This window comes from Emys orbicularis, chromosome 12 (genome assembly GCF_028017835.1).
Source record: "Emys orbicularis isolate rEmyOrb1 chromosome 12, rEmyOrb1.hap1, whole genome shotgun sequence".
Taxonomy (NCBI): Eukaryota; Metazoa; Chordata; order Testudines; family Emydidae; genus Emys; species Emys orbicularis.
The window spans coordinates 19,988,826-20,007,019 of NC_088694.1; the positions used below are offsets into that span (position 1 = coordinate 19,988,826).

General features: G+C 43.6%; 1 protein-coding gene across 1 annotated transcript in view; it reads right to left on the bottom strand.

Moving 5' to 3' along the window:
- Positions 1 to 18,194, bottom strand: part of RIMS4 (regulating synaptic membrane exocytosis 4) — a 76,327-nt gene that overhangs the window by 21,666 nt on the left and 36,467 nt on the right. Inside the window, exon 2 of the mRNA XM_065414801.1 lies at positions 1,585 to 1,726. Within this exon, the coding sequence (XP_065270873.1) occupies positions 1,585 to 1,726 (142 nt within the window). The remainder of the gene's footprint in view (positions 1 to 1,584; positions 1,727 to 18,194) is intronic.

Here is an 18,194-nt window from a genome sequence, read left to right on the forward strand (position 1 = left end):
CCACAGCTTTGGAGTGACAGGATTTCTGCCTCAGAGACAGCTCCTAATTATCATTTCTGCCCTGGATACAGAGCTGTGTAGTATTCCCACGGTTATCCTTGTTGATATATCAAAGGAAAGTTTGGTTTTCCCTTAAAATAGTTACTTTTCTCATCACACAGTTTTAATTATCATTTATTTTAGAGAGCCTTTGGTCTACACGGGCACACAAAAAGTTCAGTGATGGGTTCATTAGGAATGCCAGGAATCAGGGCCGGCTTTAGGCCAATTCCACCAATTCCCCTGAATCGGGCCCCGCGCCCAGTGGCAGGGCCACCAGGGTGGGGGCAAGTAGCCGAGAATCCCTTCCCTGGCTAGAGGTTCCTTTTTAATTTTTACTCACCCGGCGGCGCTCCGGGTCTTTGGCGGCACTTCGGCGGCGGGTCCTTCACTCGCTCCGGGTCTTCGGCAGCACTTCGATGGCAGGTCCTTCAGTGCCGCCGAAGACCCGGAGCGAGTGAAGGACCCGCCGCCGAAGACTAGGAGCGCCGCCCGGTGAGTACAAGCCCCACGTGTTTTTTTACATGTTTTTTTTTTTAGTCATCCCTGCCAGGGCCCTGTCGAAACTGTTCGAATCAGGCCCCGCACTTCCTAAAGCCGGCCCTGCCAGGAATGAATGGACAGATAGGACAGACAGAAGCCACAGTTGGTAGTTAATACTTGATCCCAAGTCAGACTTCAGTAGCACATCTAAACAGAACATAAGCTGAGTTTTGTTACACGCTGTGAACTTGTGAAGTCAGTTACTGCTCTTGCAGCCATGAGCACAGAATCTCATGTAACAAGGCCCCCTTCTTACTGCAGAAGAGTTTTCCCAAAAAGATTCCCTCGGAAGGCCCCTGGATAGAAAGTGATCATCTCCACATATTGCCTCAACCATGCAAAAACAAAATCAGAATTTCAAGCAACTCAGATCCCCAAAATTTTGGCCTGTGTTTTCTATGCTTCAAGATTTGTACGGTCACAAAGCTGCAAGGCCCAAATCCAGCGTATCATGCTATCGCCGTTCTGCAGGCCCAGAAAGCTTTCTAAATATATCACCCGAAGACGATAACTCAGACACCAGAAGTTTAAAACTTCCAAGAGTATAACATGTATTTAATTATTTACTAGAGATTATCTTGCTAGATATATCCCTTCCATCCCTTGACACAATCATTCCCCCCCCCCGCCCCGATGAGTTTGTGGGAGAAGATAGACAACAGAAATGTAACACATTATAAACATCAACACTTGTAATCTTATTTACCATAACCACCCCAGAGAGTTTTCTTTTAAAGGCAAGTCCGTAATGAGTGATGGGTATCCTCTTCAGTTCAGACTCATGAGCACACTAAAAGAAGTGTATAAACAGCAAAACTACTTGCAAACCTTTCAGGGAAAGAACTGCTCTGTTCTGACTCTTAGAGTAACTGAATTCCCTGCCAATGCACCTACAGCATGTATAAGTCAGACAAATGTATTATCGATCATGCAAGAAGAAATAGGTTTAGGGGGAATAGAGCATTCCAGAAGTGATTATCCAACTGGCCCCTGCTGACTTACTTTCCTTCAGATCCATAGCTGTTCATACTGTCTTCAATGGATTCATGGCTGGCTTGACGGACTGTCCGGCTTGGCATTTCGACAGCCAGACCAGTTTCTGTGCTCCTCTGGATAGCACCTTTGAGTCTCCGCCCATCCCCGTCTAAAAACAAGAGAGACAGCACAGGCAGTCAGCTATTGTTCTGAGCACGTATAGTAACACTGCAGAATAACAATCAAAAGGGAAGGCCTTTCAGGGAATTACTCCTGGAATCCAGAAACCACCCTGCACTTCGTTCTTTTCATATTTTGTCGCACTCAAGCCTGTAGTTCTCACCTTTGTTTGTAATGGGCCTGATGTTCAAACAAGCTTGATACCCAGTTGGGCATTCAAAATGCAAATGTAATTGCTAGCCTACTTTGAACATGCAAATCAGATAATGGAATGTGTGCACGCGCACACACAGATGTACACACACACAGCCAAACAGTGTGTGGACTTGCCCAATTAGTATGCACACTGTACAATTATGAGCAGAGATTAGGTACTAAATTGTGGATCTAATGTGTTTGAAAAACTGACCCACTGTTTCAAGTTGTGAGGAATGCCGAGGAATCAGAGTGCCAGGACAGTAACAGAAGGATCAGAGGGGAGAGAAGGGGCTGTACAGGACTAGGAACACTCTGAATGAAAGAACAATTGAGGCACAAGCAATAAGGGACCATAAAGGCATCTCCAAAATGGTTTCCCAATGCAGGCCACTCAGAGGGGCTTTAAACAGCAGAAAAGCCCACAGCATGGGCTACTACGTTCACACACGCCCTCAGCTCGACTCGGGTGGGAATCCAAATTTGGTGTCACAGATTAGCTTTTCCTCTTGGGGTTAATCTTCAAAGACTCTGAAATTAACAGCTGCTATTTGCATCCTTCTCTTTAGCAGTCTGCGTTTCTCAGAATGAATTATGTTATATAATGAACACCATTAACATTAATTGCTTTTGCTGCTGTTAGGTAGCTAACAAGTTTCAGCCTACATACAATGCTTATCCTGAAATATCGATGTCTGCTGCAAGTTCTCTGAATGAGTTGGAATGTGGGAATCTTTTTAAAGGTGCCCACCCATAAACCTGTATAAGAATGTTCTGGATGTTAACACTCAGGTGGTACATGTGACCCACCGGACCGCTTTGGTATTCCTATTGAATCTTGAACGATGGCAGAGTCCAATGTCCTCTACCAGCTCTGGGCCCCATTTTCCTAGGTGTGACCAAAATGCTTGCAAGTATTCAAAACAGTCAACTTACTCTAAGAGAACTGAACATTGTTAAGTGGCATCACTTCCAGAAGCACCCCAACTTTATGAAGAGTGCTTCTGTATGTGAAATGAACCGGTTCAAGACAACATCAGCCCTGGAAGTACCAGTTTTAGGGTACTGAGAGTTCTCAAAACATGGAAGAGGATGGGGCCCTCACAGCCACTTCAGAAGCTCTGAGAGCTCAGTCTGTACACATGGAAAGTATTGTGTTATTCTTTCCTATGTGTATAGCAAGCTGCTTGGCCTGGGAATGGTTTTCTCCGGTTCTCTGTGTGAATGGGCATTTCCCAGAAATTGCTGGCCTATTAGCAGGGCCCCTGCCCTATGCTTTGTTTGAAATTAACACTGGTAGGTGAACAATAGGGCAGAGCATCTTCCATTAACTTAGCTAAAAAGCCCCCTTTCTCTGCAATACCCTGAGGTTTCCAACTGAGTAAACATTTAGGCCCAAAGGCATTCTGTACCAGCTGCTGCCCACATGTACAGTACCCTATGCAGGCATCAGACAGTTTGCATGTTTTGGTTAACATTAAATACAGTTTGTATTGTTTGTGTGCCCAGAGCAATGGGAGAGGCACATTATATGAATCAGAAAGTCAAACAAACAATCATAAAAACCACTTCTATCCAAGTCAAAAGCTTCAAACAAAACAAATATTCAGACTTCAGTGAAGGAAAAGCCCAATGAGATGGCCTAATCTAGTCCCAGCTACTGCAGGATTATTCCCAATGGTGTATTTTCTAGTGCTTTGTCCAGCCTTGTTCTAAATGTCCACAGCCTAGAACACCCCTCCTTCACTATGTTATCTATCCCGATAGTCTAATTTCCTCCTTAATGTCATTTTGTTCCCCCTAGTTATACCCTTTCTACCATCCTCAACAATTCCCCTCCCCATCCTTGTTATGCATACACCCTCAAAATACTCAGATCCTTCCTCTGTTGTTTAGTTGCATATTCAGTTCTTTCCTCATCAAATCAAGCTGAGACAATAATAATAAACCAGCACTGAAAAAATGTTTAAGTGCCTAACCATGAAACATCTGCTCTCAAGATCATTTGATTTTTCCACGGTAACTGGAGATGGCCATGGAATGAAATACTCAAATTACCATATACCTGCGGTTAAAAACAAACTAATAGAGGCTTGTGGTGTGGGCAGGCATTTGGCATCCCAAGGCACCTGCCTGGCACAGTGCACTGCCTTGTCTGACAGATTTTTCAGGCCCAACACAAAGGTTTGCCATACAGCAAAAGAGAGCAAAATACAGGGAATGCAGGACACACTCCAGCACTGTATTGGAGATTGTCTCTCACTTCCAGCTGGCACTGGATACGTTCTGCTGCAGCAGAACACACAGCCGCACATCTGCTGGCGTCCTGAGGTGCCTGCTGCATCTCCTTGGCTGTCCAGTTAAATGTGTGATTCAGGAGCGGGGGAAGGGATGAGGAGGAGAACAAAGGCAGTTTGCAGAGGACCGTGAGGGTCTGCAGTTCCTGAATCCAGGCCCGCGGGCCATTGCTGCATCCACACCACCACCACCTGGGAGCCCTGAGGCCTTATGCTCCACTAAAGGTACCGCCCACAGGGACTTAACTAGAGGAGCTTCAGTGTTCCTGATTGGGCCAGGTGCATTATTTAAACCAGAAAGACACAAGAAGTTGTCTGCGCAGCAAGGTGGATGCTGGCTTGCTGCTGCTACAGACCCTGCCATCTGCTACCTGACTCCCTACTGCGTCCCCGGTTCCTGACTTCGACCCTGACCCTGCTCCCGATTCCTGCCCTTAGCCTTGTTCCAGTCCCTGAGCCCTGTTGCCTTGGCTTCCAACTGCTCCGACCCCAAGCTACGGCTCTTTGGCTTCTGACTCCGCACTGACCCTTGGCTTCGGCTCCTGTTTCCTGTCTGACCCCAGCTCCAACTTTTGGCTCTGACACCTGGCTCTTCACTTCAGATATGCCCATTGCATCTGGCTCCTGAATAAAACGCTGACCACCCAACCAGACTACCCACATCCTGGTCACCGGTACCCCTCTTCCACAGACCAGACAATTTGCACAACCCCTCCCATCATCCCCGGGTCCCAGCAGGAGTAGGAATGGATCATTTGGACCGATCTCTGTCCCATGGGGTGCTGGAATCTCAAGAGCGAGTTACTAGGGTGACCAGATGTCCCGATTTTATAGGGACAGTCCCGGTATTTGGGGCTTTTTCTTATATAGGCACCTATTACCCCCCACCCCATCCCGATTTTTCACATTTGCTATCTGGTCACCCTACAGGTTACCCACCTCCAGGCAGATCACCAGGAACTGTGGGCCCAAGTGACACAGCTGGCAGCCAAGAACCTGTCGCTACAGACATGAGCGGACAAGCTCCTTGCTAAGAATGCTGTGCCTCAGGCGCGGCATTCAGCATCGCACCCTAAACTGTGCTGACTTCTGTTCCTGCTTTGCCTGTGAGCGTACTTCTCCATGGGCCTCGTCATCAGTCTATTGTCGCGGGAAACGTTAGACAGGGCGTGCAATGGAGTGCAACAGCCCGATACTAACTGACTGGGATGCCTTCCTACAGGTGTTCTCCATGATATTTGATACCTGCTCAAGAGAACTTGCCCTGTGAAAAAACAATAGAAATGTAGGGCTGGAAGGGACCTCAAGAGGTCATCTAATCCAGCCCTCTGTGCCGAGGAAGGATTAACCATGCATTCCATCCTTGACCAACCCTGATCAGTGTTTGTCTAACCCATTTTGAAAAATCGCCAAGGCTGGGGCTTCTACAACCTCCTCAGGTAAATTGTTCTAGTGCTTAACTAACCATATAAGTTAGAAAGTTTCTCCTAATATCCAACCGAAATCTCCCTTGCTACATACTAAGCCAATTACTTCTTGTCCTCCCTTGGTGTACAGGGAGAACAACTGATCACAGTCCTCTTTATAAGAAGTGTCACAGAAGCATCATGGAGAAACAGCACATTCTGCATGAGAAGGTGGAAGAGAAATAATAATAATACAAAATATTTAGCACTTATGTTTCATCTTTACATGTTCAAAGCTCTTCTCAGTCACCCAGCAGCGACTCACACTGACCAATAAAGGAACAGCACGGATGGGGTCTGAAAGGACTCTCAGCCAGTCCTCCCTGAGCCCAAGTACTGTATCCGAAAGGTAGGAGTGTTAAAAGCTCCTTTGGACGACCTGTAAAATGAAGAGTGTAATGGTACCACTTGGATGGGGATGTTGCCTGGCAAAATAATTTGTCTTAATTTATTTGTTAGTGCTCTCTGGAATGAGAACAGTGAGCTTTGATCTTTCCTGCCATGTCTGTGGAAGATTTACTCTCTGCACCTTTTCCAATTAAGCAATAAAGTTGTCAGTGCAACGTGTTGCTAAAAACCAGATTCTGGTTTGGAAAGATGAACTGTGTTGCCTGGGCACAGCATTCCTCCTCATCAGCTGGTAAATATCTTGTGCACAGAGCACTGTATCTGCCAGACAGTCCAGCAGTGGACTAGAGGGAGTGAAAGCGGCTGCCTGGATAAAGCAGCACACAGATCATCGGACACTTCTAAGCATTCTCTCTCTTCAATGTATTTGCAGCGGTCAACTCCAATAAAAGCCAGCTCTTCTCAAGAATGGTGTAACAAGATTAGCAGTGCTGACTACCTTTAGGAATTGCTTTTGTCTCAATATTGGTAAGAAAAATGGTGGCGCTTCTCTCACTTTCTCCTCCATCTCCCCTGCCAACCCCCCCTGGCCCAGCAAGCAGGCCCTGTCTTGCATGGCTCACATTATCTTGTGTGTCAGTGCAAAGCTCTTGTCTCGATGCTACTGACAGGTTTCTCTGTGCACAGAGGACACAAAGTCCTAAAAATCCACTGAGAATTGTACAGCAACTCATGCAAGGACAGAATTATGCTATTATTGCTATTGGGCACAATTACACTCCAAGAGATGATGGCTTCTCCATTTATTCAGCTGATCTTCCTGAGACTTTCAGTCCTCCTGTTTGCTTTTTATCCCCGTCACCTCTTCTCTTCTTACTTCTCCTCCCCTCCCACAGTTGCTTTGTTACCATCCTTCTCTCTTCCAGTTTCTCACTTTAAAAATTATCCCCTATATTTATCACTCAATTTCTCTCATGCTTGGTCCATTTGGCTTGAACTCTCCTGGCACAGGAGGAAACTAACGCAGTGTGGGTAGACGTGTCTGAGTGGTGCCTTCCATGCCTTTTAAATTAATTGACATCGATTCAAGGTTGGGAGTAGAAATCGACTGAATTTAAAACTGAATAGCTTTGCTTCTAAATTAATCTATTGCTTCAAAGCACAGTGTGTGTTAATATGCACAGTTTACGCACAGGCAGAACCAAACCACTACCCCACTGCACAATCGAGCCCCCTGTGGAACACATTAATTAGCCTTTTATCTCTCGAGATCAGTGTTCACATTTTGGCTTTGGTTGCAAGTGAAAATCAGCTTTAGCCTTGCTCCTAAGTCCCATTTGTTCCCACTGCAAAACTACTTGACAAACAAACGTTTTACATACTCTGACTAAGAGCGGTCCGAGGCTTGGAGAGGGTGCTCCAGGTCAAGACTGAGGTGCACCAGCACAGCTGAATCAAACAGCTTGTCTCCACTTACTGGGGGATCGACGCATGGCAATCGATCCACCGGGGGTCGATTTAGCGGGTCTTCACCCGCTAAATCGAGTGCCGATCGCTCTCCCATCAACTCTGGTACTCCACCAGAACGAGAAGCGTAAAGATAAGTTGACCGGAGAGTTTCTCCCATCGACCCAGTGCAGTGTAGATACAGCAATAAGTTGACCTAAGGTACGTCGACTTGAGCTACGTTATTCACGTAGTTGGAGTTGTGTAACTTTAGGTCTACTTAGCCCCGTAGTGTAGACCTGCCCTACGATAGGAGAAGGTGTTGCAGGTCAGCACTCAGGGACATCAAGAGAACAAGACTGGGCTGGCAGGTCAAGACTAAGGTGCATTGGCAGAACTGCAGGCAGGAGTTTGCACAGAACCTGCCTGCACTATTCATAACTCAAACAAGGCGCAGTAAATCTCCCTTTATTTCCACAGGCACTAAAGTCATTCAATTTTTTTTTTTTAAGAAACAAAAACATTGATGCATTTTTGCTCACTTCTGCATTTAGCTGGTTTGCTTTGAGTTAGTAAGAGGGTCAGGGATTTGGGGCAGCCTTGTGGGTGAAAATAGGCAAGGAGGGAGCATTGTTCAGCCAGTGAACATCTCACAAAGGAACCAAATCCTGGGGCAGACAGCGGGTGGAAGTGAAGGCTCCTTGGGCACTACCGTTGGCCTTTAGTGACTAGACTGACAAGTGCACAATGAAGCAGGTACTGGGAATCTCAGCTCAGAAGCGAACAAGTGATTAAGCTGAACTGCCGGCCACCTCTCGCTACTCTGCCAAATAAAAGTCTTATTTTCAAAGGCTTCACTGAGAAGAGAACTTGAATGCCAGCTTCTCCGTTTATAAACGCTGTTGTTTAAATGGTTTTCTTTTCTGCTTATTCAGATGCTGAGCTGAATCCCCAGCAGACCATTTGCCAGGAGGCATTTCATTATGAATCCATTCTAAGATTAACAAAACAATCCCTTTGTTCAAATCCAAAAGCGAGGGGGGGGGGGAAATCTCTACAGAGTGGCATGAATAGCCAACACTTGTGACAGCCTGCCATCCACACGGAATGCACAAGTCAATTTGTCTGTACGAGGCATACCAAACAGTCCTTTTTAGAGAATTTGGAATATTTGTGTTTGCAGCAAGTAATGTTCTGTTCGGAAGTGAATGCTGCTGCTTAGCAAAAATATTGTTGTTTATGATTGCAGTTAAACTAGCTGACCCCCCCGCCCCCATCTCCCCACACTTGGGAGAGCTGACACTAATGACAAGCATTTCACAGATCTACATCCTAATGGGCTGTGAATTACATCACCTGAAGAGAGGGGGCATTTTGCACTGTGCCCAGAAGCAAGTGGGACTAAGATTGATTATCATCTCTGCCTACTTAATCCCCTGGAAGCAACAGAAAATGGCAGGGGATATACAGGAGCACTACTCATCAGCTAGTTCACTTCAGTGTCCTGGTTTCAGCCACAAACCCCCATCTAAGGACACACTTTCTTTTAAACTTTAAATGAAATCTTGGCATAGGACAGAAGAAATATTTTGAGTCATTCTTTAAATCTCCTTAAATTAAATGTATCGGCACTGCAGAGAACAGTCTGTATAATATTTCTTGTGGGGGCTAAAACTAATTAAAGCAGCAATTTTCAAACTGCAAACCTTAAATTGGCTATAAATCACTCTGTTAGACCATAGCTATGTTTGCAGTTATCAGTAAGTGTTGAAGGAGGGATTCCACCCCATGTTCTACTCATTACACGCTGCCTACAGGAACTGCAAACAGCCTGTGGGGAAATTCCCCGGCAGTCTCTACATTGGCCCCTTGCAGAAGACAAACTGAAGCTGGATTGGAGTACAGAGGGCTACAGCGATTCAAGCCATCCGCAGCGCTAGGGAGGCTACCTACCCTAACTTAGAGTAGTCCTCTTGCAGGGCTGTCTTGGCTTCCCCCAACAGCCCGAAACAGGGATGGCTTAAGTCATCTCTGCCCCCTCCTAGAGATGCAGCTCAGGAAGAGACCCTAACTCTCTAATTTCACAGAGCTCAGAACATTTCCCCCCTCCCCCCAAAAAATAAAACAAAACAAAAAATTGTGCAGATAACTTTTTTAAGTCACTGGTGGAAGGTGCCGGCTGGCTGAGGGCCCTGGAGACTGAAGTTCTTTCGTTATCTACTGAACGTGAGCAGCATAAAGAGCAATGTCCTCATTCCGGCTCACAGAAGCAGGGCTGCTGCTCATTGTGCAGGCAGGCAAGGCACAGGGGGTTTGTAAAACAACGTCTCGATTTTAGTCTCACTGAAGCTAAACCAAACTCAACCTTCTTTTTCCCTTCCTCCCCTATAGGCAGTGGGAAGTGGGACACTGTTCTATCAATCTCTTCTACTGAACCTGCCTTAGAGCCCCGCCTCTACTCTGCTGAGGTACCCACTCTAAAATGGGAGCAGCTGGCCTTATATAACTTCACTCCAGAAGCAGGTATGTTCTGGGAGAAGCAATAGCTCTAGCTCTTCCTCAGACACTATATAAGTAGGAAGACCACAAGCACCAGCTTTTAGGGGAAATGTCTAGGTATGTGGTGTTCCAAACACGGGCCCTTTTTCCCCACTAGCATTATTAGCGCAGGAGGAGATTTCCTCTCTGAGGAGATGTGAGCTGCAGTTTGTTATTAAATCAAGCTGTAACCACACTATACAGGCCTCTACCACATCACCCTTCCTAATGCATCTTGCCTTCCTAGCTTTGAAGGAACTACTTTAGGGGGATGAGAGGAGTGGATTCTCTGTAGCCATGTAATACTTGGTCTTATTGCTGAAAATGTTAATAAGGGTGCCAGTTGTAGGTATCATCTGCGATAAGGAAAACCATCTGCTGCCAACTGGGCTAAGACAAACTCACTTCAAACACTCCACTAATGAATCATTGGAGATTAATTTCTGAGTAGGGTTGGATTTGAACCAGTGATCTAAAGGGGAAATACTGTAGTATAACAGTGAGACAAATATGAGCAGGTGGGAAATCAAACACCCATTTTACTACAGAGGGTATTAAAGGCACTCCTCTTTCTGGTTTGTGAAGGAGAGGATGACCACTGAACATGAAACCAAAAAACCACTTAGGATTATTTAAGACACACTTTCTATTCCTTAGATAGTCAACACCAATGGAGTTGGGATTTCTGAGCAATGGAGCCTACCAGCAGACTACTCCTACTGGACTGCAAATTAGGCTTGGGATCAATAAACCATCTAGCTATTTTTTTTTCTATTATAAAACCTGAAAAAGGAACTTGACCATTTTTGAGGCTTTTTGAGTAAATAACTCCTGTGACATCATAAGCCTTTTAAAAAAGCTACTTGGAAAATGCCTTTTCAACCAAATTGCCCTTTTTTTGTGTGCGTGCAAAAAACTTCATTGTGATTGGAATTTTTCCATTTTTCAGTGAAAAATTTCAAAATGAAAACTTTAGAAATTTTACAAAAATTCATTTTGGCAGGAAAAGCCACTCTCTGACTCTTACTTTCTTTCACAGGAAAAAGGTAGGGAAAGTTTAAAGAAGTGGGTGCCCCCCAAAATGAATTTTTTTTCATAAGTTTTCAAAAGACTTTAAAAAACCCTCGTTTGAGAGTTTTCGTCCCAAAATTTTAAAAAACTGACAAATTCTTGAACAAAATGACAAATTTTATTTCTAAATATTTAATGGAAATTATTTATTAACCAGATTTATGCTCGTCAGAATTCTTTCCAACTTTCCATGTAACTTGTTTGTGACAGCACCAAACAGCTTAGTATGGAGGCTGGTGCTGATTTTTTATTTTTTTTAAATGGAACAAAATAATTGATTTTTGTCCCAAAGCTGCCACCCCTTGTAGAGAAGAGTCTTGATTCAATAAAATGACCGTGTAGAGAAGGAACAGCACTGCTATAATTACAGTGCTGAACAGTATAGAGAGGTACAAATGTGTGTGTTTTGTTTTTAAATTAGTTCAGTGATCCCTTTGGGACAGAGGGGAAAAATTAAATGCTTCACAGCTGCCACAGAAGCCCTGCAAGGCCAGTCGCTTCTTCAGCTTAAGTGATGGTCCAAATGTCTTAATTCATATAAAACAGTAAATTGCACCTTTCCAGAACCTTGGGTGTTGTTGCCACATAATAAAATGAACAAGCCAAGTAATGCACAAAACTGCACAGAGCAGCCTCTTCACAAACTACACCTCAGCCACAGATCCCAAACCTTAGTGCACAAGCCCAACTCTCAGCACAGCCTTCTCCAAAGCCTGAGGAACGAAGTAGGATTTGCAGTGTGCCCTAAAGGCCAGCAGATTTGGACGATTTTGTATTGTGTGTGTGAGCACACATGCACCTGGAGGAGTAGAATTAATTCAGGGCCGCTCAGAGAGAACACACTGCAGGCAGCCCCCTCTCTTTTAAAATAAGGGGCTGCGGCGCTTCTGTTGATCTCAGCTGCAGCAAGGTGGTACGGGGAGAGATGCATCTCTCTTACAGTCAGGCCTCAGGACATTTGAACAACACCTTAACTCTGCTCAGAAACTGACAGCCAGCCAATGCAAGATTATGGCGTATCTGACCCTTGGGGAGTGCACAGCAGCAGTCTAATTGCGAGGTGACAATGGATCGGTTCACAGTAGCATGACCTGCATCTGAATGAAATTGTCATAATCTCTTGGCCAGAAATAAGCAGAGACAAAAAAACTGTCCTGGTCAACATGGTTTTAGGATTAGCTAATACATACATCTTGGAAAAGAGACGACTAAGGGGGGGAAGATGATAGAGGGCAAATCACTTCCTGTCTCTGTGGTGGTTTCCTCTCCCACCCTTTGTCTGTCTTGTCTCTTTTCATAGTAAGCTCCTATAGCACAATGGGGCGCTGATCTCATTCGGAGCCTATACAAAAAATAATTACCCCCAAATTTATAAGCCATTGTGTTGTAATACTTATTTCCCATAACGAGCGGGAAATGCCTAACCTGATACTAATACATGAAGATGTATGGATTCAAACCTGCAGCCATATTGCCCAATCCAACAATCTGAAAGTTCACAAACTAAGAAGTCCCTGGAATCATGAAATAAACTGAAATGCAGACAGGCAGCTACTTTACATTCCAGCGCCTTCCTTGGGCTCTCTTGCTGTCACTCCAAGACCCCTCCAGTCCCCCATTTCAGGATAAGGACTTTCTGGACCCAGGATCACCAATGCTAAGAGGTAAAAGCGATCCATGTCGTTGGGTTAAATGTCCTCTTCCCTGCCAACCATGACACATTATAAACATTTACTCCGGAGCCCTACCTAATTACAGGAGAGTTGAAGAACCAGAGCGCTCTGTCCTACTTCCCCCATCTATCTTACACTATTTTTAACTCTGAGGATGTTGTCTCAGCCCAGGATCTGAAATATGAATGAACCAGAGCTGCAGTAAACCTCCAGAGACAGAAGAGAAGAAAGAAAAGGTGTGACAATTCCAGAGAGTTAGGTGATTATAAAGTGTCACTCACACCAACTATACCTTTCTCCAGAAGAAAGAGGCAATAGTGTCCAAAACAGACAAATGACAGAAATTGCTTTTTGTTTTTTAAGTGGATTTTGAGATCACGTAGTTTATGAAAGAGAGAACAAAGGAAATAAAAGATGCTGAACAAGTAACTGCCTCACTTGAGTTCCTAGGGAGAGCTGGTGATGCTTAGCTACAAATAAAAAGAACAGGAGTACTTGTGGCACCTTAGAGACTAACACATTTATTAGAGCATAAGCTTTCGTAGGCTACAGCTCACTTCTTCGGATGTGCTAGGTTTGGGGAAAAGCAATTTATTTGTCCAAACTTGTAACATCACCATCTTCGCTTCCTTCCCTTAGTCCAAGTGAGGTGCAGGACCCGCTCTTAAAAGGAACGTGCCTACTGTTTGTCAAGTTCATCTCATCTATATATAGCGCCACTGCCTTTTGATAATTTGTTATCAATACAATTAAAAGATACAAAGCCAAGTTTTCTGTACCGCACATGAAGCTCTGTGAATTTCAGTAGGGTTGCAAACATGAAATCGAATGCAAAAATCAGGCTTTGAATTTCCTTTAGCATGATTTATGTTCAGCTTGAATGTATGACCGTTTAAATATATTTTCCTTAAGGAAATGAATCATCAAGTACATAGGAAGTCATCCCAAATTAGACATTGTTTTATAACTTGTGTCCATTTCAGACTGGTTATTTGATCTACTGTAGGTGTAACTGAATCACAAAAGTAACGTCACACTTAACTTCCGACATTAAACTTCAGATCACACCATATTGTTAAATTTTACTATAGAACCTGTCAGTTTAGTATCTACGGCAAACAAGAACCTGGGCATATGTTTCAATTAACTCTGTGTATCACTAAGAAGAGGACATGAAGAAACTTCCTAGATAGAGTTACATTTACTTGCAAATGAAAAATCCACACTGATCTGTAGCTCTGGCACATGCAACTGTAGGTCCCCTGAAGCTCTGTATAAGCTTGAAAGCTTGTCTCTTTCACCAACAGAAGTTCGTTCAATGAAAGATATCACCACACCCACCTTGCCTCTCTTGTACAACAAAGAACGGAATCCCTTTTTTAAACATTACAAAGAACGGCACTCAGACATCCACTTCTAACCTGTCCACGCTGCAAAATCAGCGTGTGAGGAGGATTGTTGTGTTTCGCGAAAGCTTGGAGAACAGTCCCATGTGTTTTTCACAGGCAGTTTGTGTTATTGACACAGTGGGACCCAGGCTCACTAATTGGCTCTTCCTATTTGCAAACAAGAGCCCTGCTCCTGCAAATGGATCCATGTATTCTTAAGGGCCCATCCACGTGAAAGACTTTGCAGAATCAAGGGTTAATTTAAAAGCCCCACTCTGCCTGGGGAGAGTTAAAGCAAAGCATCCTGTGAAGCAAGTACAGAGCCAAAAAGATAATCTAGGGCCAGCATAATAATTTGGAAGGTTGCAAGCAACAGCAGAATCCCAGACTGCCTGGGGAGAAGGTTGGTCTCCAACTCAGGCTGTGCTAGAAGCAGAGACAGAACCAACCCTTGAGTTGTAGATTGCATGAGACCATGTGATCCAATGCAACCACTTTGAGATCAGCTCTGTCAGGACACCCACGTCACAAGTAGAGTTACCAGATGTCCCGATTTTATAGGGACAGTCCCGATTTTTGGGTCTTTTTCTTATATAGGCTCCTATTACCCCCCACCCCCATCCCGATTTTTCACATTTGCTGTCTGGTCACCCTAGTCACAAGTGGGAAACAGATATATATCAAATCTACTGTTTTGCACTTGGTAAGAGTCTATGGAAGTCCATCGGTGCACATGAATCAGTAGGGAGCATGAACAGTACCCAAATTGTTCAGAGGCTCAGTTACTTCTTGCATGTTCCACCAACACCCTGGCAAAAAATAACGTAGAACCAAATTTTCAGGGGACCCTAAATCCGAGGTCTAAACTTTCTCATCCACAGATCTGGCAAACTGATAACATGTTGGCTACATCTGGGATTAGCGTGCAAAAAAACAAAACAAAACAAAACAAAAATGCTCAGATGTGAAAATCTTTCCCGGTGAGTTAAAGTGGTTTTGGAAATTTGGCCCAGAGTTTAAGCAGAGTACAGTGTTCTCAATAGAAGAATCATTTAAAACTTGGCCAGGGTAGGAAAAGAGACAATTTCTTCATCCTCAGTGAAGAATATAGGAGGATGTAGGAACCCATCCAAAATATCATGCTTGTTTAAAGATTACTGAGTATTAGGGGGGAAAAAATCCATCAATGCAGCAGTAGAATATACTTGAGGAACAACAGCAAGATCTAGTTTTAATAGAAGATTCTCTATTTGTTGTTACCAAACAACCAAATAGATGGAGAAATCTGTGTCAATCACAGGGATTTGGAGGGAAGAGGGCAGGCCATGGTGTTCAATATTGTATCAAATGGAATTTGTGCTAGCCACTCTCATCACAGAATAGTTCTGTGCCAGCCAATCAAATAGCTGACCATTATTCATGGATACAGTATGACTGCACCTAGCCATCACTACCCCATGCCGCTGGTACATGTGAGACCCCAAGGTAATTTAAAATCCTATGGCTGAGGCTGCATAGTTTTGTTCAAAATATTTCTAAATTTATTTTACAGGAGAAGTGGAGATGAAATGAACCTTACTGGGTTCTGTACCTCTTTGCCAAGGGGGAGTAAGAGAGGACAGAACAGAGAAAAAAAAAAAGACTATGTACTAAGTTTTGACAGAACCAGTGTAAAAATAATTTTGCAGACTACCATAAGTAGTTCAGCCAGATCAAACATTTATTAGAGGAGCATGTATCTCCATTTAGTGTTGAGGAGGAAAAATCATTATACCATAACAAACAGGAAAATATTTGATGTGAACTGATTTATAAAGTGTACAAGAAAAGTACAAGACACAGTGTTTAAACAAGGTCAGTCTACAGAAAGAACAGGGGGAGTAGAGGCTGGAATATTACAGACCTTGTAAATTATTCTGAGGTTGCTCATAAGATGCATGTATCTACACAGCTGGTCTGTTTTCTACCTGTAGTTATCGTAATTAGCCAAGGCAGAAATTAAAATGTTGTGGAATTTCTTCTGAGACAAGGTGCTGACAGTGGCAAAGGAAATAAATATCAGATACAGTGCAACAAATTTTCACAACATTTTATTCTGCGACACATACTGTATGTGTGTTAATATTTTATGTGCATCTAGTTACACTGCAGCAGGCATTAGTGCTAAAATGAAGCTGTGCCATTGAGACTCCAGATTCATATTTGCATCAAATAATACAGAAATAGATGCAATGAGATACAAAATTACACACACACACACACACACACATAATTTTAAAGCTGAACTTCAGATAAACGCCTTAGATCTCAAATCAGTAACAAATCTCTGTGCATGCTTAAAAAAAAAAATCACAAAACATTTAAAATTGAAACAAATTCATTTCCTCCTTCATTTGCCTGGCAAGTCTTGAGTTCAGGATTCTGTGTTTCCCCGGCAACAGAGGATGACATCAAAGATCTTGTAGTAGTAGGCAGTACAAGGAAATGCTTTATTTTTTTGCTGTTTCCTTCTTTGTTGCCAAAGAAACACAGACACCTGAACTCAGGACCTGGCAGGTGAGTGAAGGAGGAAATGACATTCCATTATTTCCATTTTAAAATGTCTTTGGAGATGTGGAGCCTGTACAGAGAGAGTTAATTGGAAATAAATTAAGATTTCCATCCCAAGCAAAAATCTCTGAAGTTCCCCTCTAAATATAAATCATGGGACTGAAGAGTTGGTAAGAAACTCCAGCTTGTAAATTCTGTCAATATTCACTTTGGAAAGCATTTGAAATGAAGACTGCAAATTTAATAACATCACTTTGGAGAGGAATTTTGCCATCCCTGACTATATACAAGGGCAATTTGTTCTTGCCTATATATTGTAATATTTTAAAAAAAATACAAAACCAACCAATAAACCAGCCTAATGTCTTATATGAGGCTTTGCCTTAGCCACAGCTCTAAGGCAACACACAGGCAAGGGCTTTGTCACCATACCAATACCAACACCCATACCAATGAGAGGGCCAATGAGCATTTTTGTTTTATACTGGTGCAGGGAGGTACCATGAATCAGGCTCTGGGTGGGTGGAAGTAAAGCTTTTGATTAAAAAAAAAAAAAAAAAAAAAAAAAATAGGTCACCCTTCCTATTTCAGCTTTCCATGCTGTTGTTGTCCTGCGATAATCATATCAGGCCACAAAAGTCGAGAATACAAAGAACCCAATACAAGTTAAGTTCAAAGGCTAGATCCAAGGTGTCCAGTCTGAAAAGCTTCAGGTTCCCTATGATATTACATTCAAAAGCATGGGCAGGTGTTAAAAGCCTGATCCCAAAACATCTTGCAGAGTGGATATATCTTAGGCCCATCTCCATTGATTTCATTCCTGCAGTGTGCCCTGTCTGCAACCTCACAAGAGTGGATCTTATTTTCCAAGATCAGAGGCTCTTTCACCTTCTGACCATTTATTTCAGGTAATATTCCTCTTGGTTGGGTGACAATATTCTCAACAGGTATCATTCCATCCTGAGTTTCCCCATCTTCCAGTTCTGGTCAGGTCATCAGCTACTTCATTCCTGTTTACACCTGGGGGTGATGGAATCCACTCAGAAGGCAAATTACATGTCTGCCTTTTAGCTATATACCATGGGAGGCATTTTAAATAGTAACAGCGAGAGGCCCATAACACTGCAAACTGGAGGCAGGGAAACAGAATGACAACAGAGTGTCAGGCTGACGTCCAGTTCATGTTACCAATCTACATGTGGCAATTGAGACTCTCTTCTGGGGTCTCCCCATGACACGGCTCTCTGAAGAGGTCTCCAATCCTGCTACTTTCTTTGTTACAGCACAAGAAAGTGTGACAACGTTAGCCTCAAGCCTCAAACAGCAGCACTACTCTCCCATTCACGTCGGCAGACAATTCTACATTTCCTTCCTTCGTATGCGTAACTCACTGGTCAGTATGTGTAAGGAGTCTAGTGCAGGCCTCAGCTACAGAGGCCTGGTCTTTAGCTAAAGCTGTAGAGGCTCATGCATTTAGCTCCAGAG